General features: G+C 38.2%; 1 protein-coding gene across 2 annotated transcripts in view; it reads left to right on the forward strand.

Moving 5' to 3' along the window:
* TNS4 (tensin 4) overlaps positions 1–4,795 on the forward strand; it is a 47,535-nt gene extending 42,740 nt beyond the window's left edge. For both annotated transcript variants that reach the window (XM_034415760.3, XM_034415762.3), the window contains exon 13: positions 480–4,795. In XM_034415760.3, coding sequence (XP_034271651.1) covers positions 480–609 — 130 coding nt within the window. In that variant the 3' untranslated portion in view covers positions 610–4,795. The remainder of the gene's footprint in view (positions 1–479) is intronic.
* Positions 4,796–9,551: the final 4,756 nt, after the last annotated feature.

Here is a 9,551-nt window from a genome sequence, read left to right on the forward strand (position 1 = left end):
TTTACTACTTAAATATAAATTCCATTAATTTCAAAGGAGCTGCTTGTACATACTTGATTAAGATTACAGCTCATGTCCCATTTTGTACTTACACTCTTAATTAATTTTGGATCTAAGCTTTAATCTTTATTGTTGCACTCTGCTGCTTCTTAAATGACTTACATAATGAATCAATGAAAGGAAAGAGGAAAACTGAGTGCATAAGATCAGTGAGTCAGTTTGGGTATTGCCTCTTCCTATTCCTTAAAAATTTCAAGCCCAGACCAGATACTATTTGAACAAAGGATTAAAATGCTTTTCATAGCATCCTGCCCCTCCTGTGAAATACCAGAAGCAAAATGTATGATGTAAAAGAAAAGTAGTGCAGTATAAAACTTTCTCCACACTCTTATCGAAGCCGTTTCATCATCATTAGTCATGACTATAAAGTGTTAAATCTGTTATTTCAAACACTGCTTCCTGTCCGTCTTCCACCATAGGATCTTTGGTGTTGTTTCCAAGAGCCCAGCTGATTCTGAGAATATTTGCCACCTCTTTGCAGAATATGATGCCGTGCATCCCGCTTCTCACGTAGTTGACTTTATCCAGAAACTTCTCCTTGATGTCTAAGGCTGCCACAGTACTGAAATGTCTGTTTCTAACAAATTCTTTGCCTTGTGCCGTGTGCCAAATGATGTTACCTCTTCAAGCTGCTGTGTTGTGTTTTGAGGCTGCATATTGGTTTTCATCAATAGGATACTACTTAAGATTATTGGTATCAACCTTCATAATCTCCAGACAAAAAATAATAATCACTGGCTGGGGAGTGATCGATCTGAAACAATATCTGTTAATATCTGTTCCCTCTGTTACAATAGAATAGTTGCAATGAGAAATAAGAGGATTTTATGGGAATAGTTTAACAGAGAACCAGAACATGCTCTGTCCTATCTGCAGATAGACTAGCATTGTATTTCCTGACCTTCTGTTTTCTCAGAAACCTATCTGTCTTATTGGAAAAGATATTTTTACAATTGATGTTGCTTTTTTTTGTAACAACTCAAATACTGGGAATAAGAGTGCTGATAGTGATGTAATAGATTATTGACACCGTTTCAATGCCTTTTTGATATTATGTTTCACTTCTTCATTTATTGTAATGGCCAGTGGGGAAGTCCAATAAACTAAATTTGCAAGCTACTTTGCGCTGAAATGAAATTGAAATGTAATAAAACATGCAATTTTACCCTAAAAACAAAAAACAAAAAAAAATCAAAAACAGGAATCTGTCGTGGCAATACCTGTTGTGACTTCATCATTAATGAATGAAACAACTCTTCAAGCTTGTGTTTCCCCACTTTGTAAGGAAGTTTTTTAAAAACCCAGGGTTTCAAAATAATTTTTGTTGTTGCTGTTGTTTTGTTGTCAGAAAGTTATTTCCAACATTATACAAAATACTCAGCCTTTTCTTATTGCGTCAGTCTTTCACATATACTCCTTTTTGCCTGGCCATTGGCCTCAATAATGCAGCAGAGGACTGGGGATGCAATGAAAGAGCAATTCTTAAGCATTAAGAAAAGCATGAATGTAAGAGTTTATCACTTCTTTCCATCCTGCATGGAACTTGTTATAATTGATTTGCATCAGGCATAGGCACTCTGTACCATGAAAGCTGATGGACAGAGAATGAAAAGACAGGCAGTTTGAGCTGCAAATGTGACACATATAGGTGCAAATCCTCCTTGATTATACTGTAAATTCAGGAGATATGAGAAGACTAGTTCAGTGCCTTGACTCTGAGAGGTTCAGGAACTGAATGCTGCTTTAAGTCTACCTCTCTCCCTGAGATAACCTTTTTCATTACATCCTATGGCATTTTGAAAATAATTAATATAATTATATTTCTTGGTTTCCCTTGATCACTTTAACTGCTGAACCATACTTTGAATGGCGTATACTTCATTGCTTCCACCCATGACTGTCAAATCAATGGCATTTTCTCAGGTACACCAAATTGTTCTCCCTCCATACTGTTAGACAGTCTTTCCACCTGCCCAACAGACCTGATTTCAGCTTGTGTCCTTGAAAAGGAAGCTGGAGTAGGATAAGAGGAAATGGAGAGGGAGGGTCTCAGAATGAGAACAGATAAGTCAATTATTTTCACTGTAGAGAGATAATCACCTAAATACCATTGCACTGATTTCATTTATGTTGAATTATTTCCCCATGCAAGAAAACATAATATTAAAAACAACATTTCTGGGGCTTGGAGCACTTTTTAACTCTTAAGCTAACACACTGTGTATGAATTACTTAAATAAAGAGCTGACTAGACTTAGTTCTATTGCATAGCTTCATAAAGGTGCAAGAGGCCATCCTGATTCGTGTGGGAATTGAAATTAAAACATCCCAAACAGAAAGCTGTCTAGCCTCCAATGAAAGGATACCTACTTCTTTTTACTGTCAAACTATTCTTGTCCTTAAAAAGCTTTTTTCAACACTCAATAAGACTGTGACTTCCTGTCACTGAAATCCAGTCCTCCATATCCTGCTTAAATAGGGTTTGCTCAATAACCCACAAGCGTCACAGTTCACAAATCACAGAAACAGCAAGCATAATTCAGAAACTTTTGTGACTGGGTTCTCACAGGGCATTAAGTCAGGGGCAAGCAATCTTTTTGAGTTGGGTGTTATATTTGAAATGTGGAGACCAGAGAGGTTTGCCTCAATGGTTGTGGCCAATTGGCAAACTGTCGTATGCTTTCTATTCAGCTAAGTCATAGTTATCAATCAGAAGAGAGCTGGAGGGGACCTTGGAGGTCTTCTCATCCAAGCCTCTGCTCAAGCAGGAAGCTCTACACCATTTCAGATAAGGGACTGTCCAGTCTCTTCTTAAAAACCTCCAATGATGAAGCACCCACAACTTCTGAAGGCAAGCTCTTCTACTGGTTCAATTGTTTTCACCGTTGGGAAGTTTTTTCTTAATTCCAGGTTGCTTCTATCCTTGATTGGTTTCCATCCATTGTTTTTTGTCCTTCCCGCTAGTGCTTTGGAAAATAAGTTGACCTCCTCCTCTTTGTGGCAACCTCTCAAATACTAGAACATATCATATCCCCATTAGTCCTTCTTTTCTTTAGGCTAGCCAAACCCAAATCCTGCAACCGTTCTTCATATGTTTTTGTCTCCAGGCCTTTAATCGTCTTAGTTGCTCTTCTTTGAACTTTTTCTAAAGTTTCAACATCTTTTTTGTAATGTGGTGACCAAAACTGGATGCAGTATTCTTGGTGTGGTCTTACTAAGGATTCATAAAGTGGTACTAATACTTCAAGTGATTTTGATTCTATGCCTCTGTTTATACAACCAAGGATTGTATTAGCTTTTTTGGCTGCTGCCATACACTGCCGGCTCATATTTAAGTGATTGTCTACTGGGACTCCAAGGCTAAATAAACTCAAATGAGTTAAATTAAAATTGAGAATAAACTCAAGTCCATTCAGAAGATCTTTCTGATTTCAGAAGCATGATAACTGGGTGGTGGAGAATGCCTTTTCCTGCTTTGTTTCCCAATTATAGGATGTGCTCTTTCATGAATTGTGCTTGACCATCAGCTCTGCCTTTAGAAGATAGATCAATATGCTTATATTTTGCTAAATAGCAATACCACTTAGACTTATATACCACTTCACAGTGCTTTACAGCCCTCTAAGTGGTTTACAGAGTCAGCCTATTGCCCCCAACAATCTGGGTCCTCATTTTACCCAGCTCAAAAAGATGGAAGGCTGAGTCGACCTTGAGCCAGTAAGAATCAAACTGCTGAACTGTAGGCAGCAGGCAGGCAGCAGAAGTAGCCTGCAGTACTGCATTCTAACCACTGCACCACCATAGCTCAGAGCTTTTTAATTACATTGATCTGAAATATGTTGCTTCATTGAATTAATGAAAATATATTTACAAATGCAAGGTAAATCTAAGGAAACCATATTATGGCTTTGCATGAGGCGTAATGGCTTCAATGAACTATGTTCAGCTCAGTTTTGATTAATGTCTGATCATCTTAACTTTTTATTCCACGACCACCAGTATGCAAATGCCCTCCATGGCTGTTCCTGAAGAGTCTTTAGAGGTCTCCTTTCATACAAATGACGGTAGTTCTGATGGCTCCCAGCTCATTTATTTTTATGCCCAGTTCATATTGTTAGCAGTAACAAAATGTCATGGTCTACCTAGGACAATTGGAGGAAGGAGAGCCTCTTTCCATATAGTATATCCCTGAGATTGGTATGGAGGGCTTCTCCTGAACACCACTGCATGCTGAAGTACTGCAGTAGCTTCTTTAGGAGGAGAGAACTTTTCATTGATCATCTTGTGCTCCTTCTTCTCAGCTTTAAAACATGCTCTGCAAGAGATGTCTGTTATCCCCATTTTGTTATCTTTGAGGTACTAGGCAAATTCCTTCTTTATCCTCTAAGACTTCACAATTCCTTTCTTCTGCTGTTGCATAATATTCTTTAAGAATCATATCTCCCGTGCTTGTTTTAATCTCTGCTGAGTTTAAATTGCTATGTTAATTGATGTATTGTTTCACTTCATGCATAGTAGATGTGTTTGTGTTTCATTATGCATTGTCCTTAGAGCTATCCAGGAATTTTAAAAAATAAACTGAATAAATACATTTTTCCCTCAACTTGAGCCCAACTTCCAGTGACTTCATGAACACGTCAATGTTGTTTTCTTGGCACCAATATGAAAGTCATTTGTTTCTTCTGGGAAAATAAACAAATATATAAACCAATAAAGTGTTCAGAATGAGCTATAATTTTCTGAGTTTCCTGTTATGCTTTCCTGTTTTGTGTGTGTTATCAGCCCATCTGGAGTTAGTTTCTCAGCTATCAATAAAATGAAAACTTCTTTATATTGCAAAAATCCTTCTAAAAACTATTCTTTAGCTGCTTAGGAGCTGCAACGCATGAATTGGAAATGTAACAGGGTATACCTTAACTTTATGTTCTATAAGCCAGTTGGGCTGGGGTACATTTCCCACACAGATTCCATCCAGTTGTGTCCCCAAGTCTGATGCAATTCACTCTTTATTACTAGTCAATATACGTCATTAAAAGTGGCAATAATTTAATGAGAAGGAAAGAACTGTTTCCTTGGCTTCATTGATGAAGAAAATTTTATAGAGTAACAACTTAGTAAAATTTCAGCCACAAAGGAAGGACACATGTTTATATAAAACTGCTCCGATAACTCCACAGCTTTTTCTTCTTTCCCTCATTAAAACGAATTGATTTAGAAGATCACAGCTTGATGCTGAGAAACTAAATTTACTATTCTTGTGCTGCAGAGGGAGCCAGTGAGTTAGATTTCTGCTCTATCCTACTTTTACTCACTAGTTAGAACATTTAACATGGGTTTAAGTTCCTGCCGAATGCAGACCGGTTTTGATTAAAATAAAATCTCTTGCTAATGTTCAAGTTTGCTATTTTTTTTTCCTGGCAGATTACAATCTATTTCTCTGAGGGAACCTGGAAAGTCATGAACAAAGCTCTGCTTTTTAATTTATGATAACTCCACCTCATTAAAACACATTTATAATGGTAAAGGAAGTTATGAAGAGATGGACATTTTGATTTCCCAGATATCAATAAAATCAAAGATTTTCTAGATTGGCTCTTTTCCCTGACTTTCATTTTGATCTTTTTTTATGACTTGAATTAGAATTCTTTTTTCATGAACCAAATTTGCAGAAAAGGAGAATTTAGCATCTGTATTCAGGTTTCAGCCACAAACGAAGGAGACATGTTTCGGATCTTAGTTTAATTTAGAAATATATATATATATATCAAGTCTAATCCCAGTTCTATTGAAAAAGGCTGGATAATGTTTTTCCAAAAGGCTCCAATAACATCATAAGCACTATTATAGTAATCTTCCCTAGAATAGAAACAAGGGTAGATGTACAACTAGGTAGAACTGTAATCACCCCATTACAGATAGTTTGCAGAACTGTAAAATGCCAGTAGAAATGCTGTTATCCCCAATCTAAATGAAACTCCTAGAACTCCTCAGAGAACAATAGTTGGCTATTGTTAAGAATTCTGGAAATTTTTCTAAAAGGTGCCCAAGGAAGGGAAAAATAGTACAAATGATTACTTTTTGTACTATAAAAATAGTACAAATGATTACACCTCTCCTGCGCGAGCTGCACTGGCTCCCAGTGGTCTTCCAGGTGCGCTTCAAGGTATTGGTTACCACCTTTAGAGCGCTCCATGACTTAGGACCTGGGTACCTATGAGACCGCCTTCTGCCACCGGTAGCCTCTCACCGACCAGTACGGTCCCACAGAGAGGGGCTCCTCAGGGTGCTGTCGGTCAGTGTCAACTGGTGGCCCCCAGGGGGAGAGCCTTCTCTGTGGGGGCACCTGCCCTTTGGAACTAGCTCCCCCCAGAGATACGGAGGATCCCAGATTTACGCACTTTCCGCCGTGCCCTCAAGACTTTTTTATTTCAACAAGCTGGGCTGGCCTAACTCTTTTTAATTGCTTAATTTTAATTTTAATTTGCTTTTTAAAAAGTGGGTGTTTTAATTAGTATGGGCCAAATTTGTTTAATATGTTTTAAATTGTTTTTAAATTTTATATTGTATGTGTTTTATTTTTGGCTGTTCACCGCCCTGAATCCTTCAGGAGAAGGGCGGTATATAAATCCAAATAAACCTAAACTTAACGGATTCTCCCTCGTTGTTATACAGGTAGTCCTCGACTTACAACAGTTCATTTAGTGACCGTTCAAAGTTACAATGGCACTAAAAAAGTGACTTATGATCATTTTTCACACTTAACAACCATTGCAGCATTCCTATGTTTGTTCATAGGGTTAAAATTCAGACACTTTACAACTGACTCATATTTATGACAGTTACAATGTTCCAGGGTCACGGGATCACCTTTTGCAACCGTCTCACAAGCAAAGTCAATGGGGAAGCCAGATTCATTTAACAACTGTGTAACCTAGCAACTCCAGTGATTCACTTAACATCTGTGTCAAGAAAAGTCATAAATGGGGCAAAACTCATTTAACAAATGTCTCACTATCTGTATTGTGTTAAATGCAGACTAAAGATATCTTATTAACATCCCAGCCCACCATGAAGGTGAGATACTTAAGAACTTGGTAATTCCAGTTTAGAAGTAAAAATTTTCCTCGGTCATCAGGCAAGTATTGTTCTTTGAACAATGAATGATACCTTTACTGTGATGTGTTGGTTACATGGTCTGCCAGTTCCCATTAGTCACCTGAAACTAAAAAAGTTATAACTCCTTCATGTCTGGATACTGTTTCCCAGGATTGTTCCGCTTTTAGCAATGCCAGAATCCAGCTCTTTCAAGCTCTTTTCTTCCATCTCTTCCCACTTTTCTTCCAGCCAAATCCCCAAGCTTCATCTCGGATGCAGGATGCATTTGGAATGAAATTATTTTAGTCAGTCCACCAATCCCAAGAATGAGGGGGGGGCATAGGGGAGAGGGTAAGTGGCTCTTTAACCCCCAGTTCTCCTGGATCAGAAAATTGGGGGCTATAACTGATAAAGTAGAACCACTTCCCCCCCACCCACCCCCCACATACACACACACATTTGCCAGCCAGTGGACTCATGTTAACAGACCTCTGGAAGACTGCTAGATATTTGTCACTGCTCTACAGGCTTTTCCAGGGAGTTGTTGGGCATGCCCAAAAAAGCACAGCTCTTATCTTGCGCTCTACCAAAACATTCCCCACTCAAGTTCCTTTATCAAGTAGAGCCTACCCAACCAACACAGTTGGGAGTTTAATTCCTAGGGGAAGGGGGTTTTTTTTGGGAAAGCATTGGGAGAGTATAGCCAATTTTACCAAATAGAACCACACTCACATACACATAAACACATCCATCCTACCTGACGGATCAGCATTTGACCCATTGTCTACCCATCTATTATGGCTTGCCTCTTGATGGCACTTTCCCCCACCAGTAAGCAATCTGGAAATCCAGTTGTGTGGACAAAACAACAGCAGCCAGCCTTTTTGCTGAAGCAGAACAGGGTTCAGCCATGAGGACAGGATAAAGTATGCCAGCAAGTATACACTGATATCCTTTCTTTGGACTGGAGAAAAACAGATTAATACCGCTTTAAGGAAGAACCATCGATACAGGCATAAAGAAACCCATGCATCATCTGAAGTTAGCTTTCTGTTAGTTCACCATTTATGCTTTCAAAAGCTATCACTAATGCAAGCATAACTTTACACAAATGGATAGCCACTAGGTATATCCAACCTGAAGTTCTCAGAATTTTCAGCAAACAGGGCCAAAATTTATGAAACGCACTGAATTGGTGAGATTGTCCAATGTTTGCTTATCTGAGTCTGTTCCTCAGTCAGGCCAGAGGGTTGTAGCTGGTAAAGTAAAGAGCTCCAAGAACAGTAACAGTGATGTATCAGGTCATATTGAAATTACATGAATGTAGCTTTCTTCTTATCTTGATGGAGATAAGATTGGATTCTTTATGATCCCAAAATTATGAAAGTGGGTGAGAGAAACTGACATAAGCAAAAACACATTTAATTTTACTAGCCATTCTTTCATTCATTCATTCATTCATTCATTCATTCATTCATTCATTTTTTAAATAGCACATTTTCCATTAAATATAGCTGATTGTACCAGTACTTGCTTACTTAGAGACTCATTTTGAATAAATAGTTTACCTTTTCCTATAAGAAAATGGAACGAGTCCTTAATTAAGGACTAGGTAGGATGTGGGGATGGCATAACTTTAATGGGCCCCAGAGAATTTTACCAAGATATTCCAAAATTGGGGAAACATGTCAGTGCTGCCAAGCAGATTTACTGTGTACTGTAAAGCAGTGTGGCTGGATGTGAGTTCTGTGAGTTGCTGTCCATGCCTCTTAAAATGCAAAGATTGAGAAGCACTGCTGTTAGGCATGAAATAATAAGTATAGGAGGGAAGAAAATGTGGGTTTGGAGTAGAGACATCTAGGAAGGGTTAAGACAGAGAGGCAAATGACAAAATAAGCACTCCCCCGTCACTCTTTTTGTACATGCATTATGTACCTTGCAGAAGCCTCTAGTGTGGACTTCATAGCTTAAGTGATATACATGCCTATTAAAATTCAAAGACTAAAACTGCTTACGTCCATCTCTGTACCCAGAAATGCTTAGGACTGCTGGACAAAGGTATAGATCCCTGAAGTCAACAGAATTAGAGGACATGGTATAGATAATAAAATATAAGGAAGAGGAAGGGTAGATACTGAGAAGATAATTCATTTCCATGTCATTTCCATGTCATGTATTTCCATGTCGAACTGTATTTCCATGTCAAACTACCGTATATGAAATTTAGTCAAATCCTGTTTCAAGAATGTTGTTTGTTTCTTCAAAGTGTTCAGGGCACTGTCTTTACTTTGGGGGATTTCAAAATAGAGTGGTTTTTTGAGGGGCAGCTGGTGAAGAAAATTGCTTTTCTTAATCTTAATATTTTCTTCTCCTTTACACTGAAGATTTCTGATACA

This window comes from Pantherophis guttatus, chromosome 4 (assembly GCF_059756535.1).
Source record: "Pantherophis guttatus breed Tessera chromosome 4, ASM5975653v1, whole genome shotgun sequence".
In the NCBI taxonomy this organism is placed as follows: domain Eukaryota; kingdom Metazoa; phylum Chordata; class Lepidosauria; order Squamata; family Colubridae; genus Pantherophis; species Pantherophis guttatus.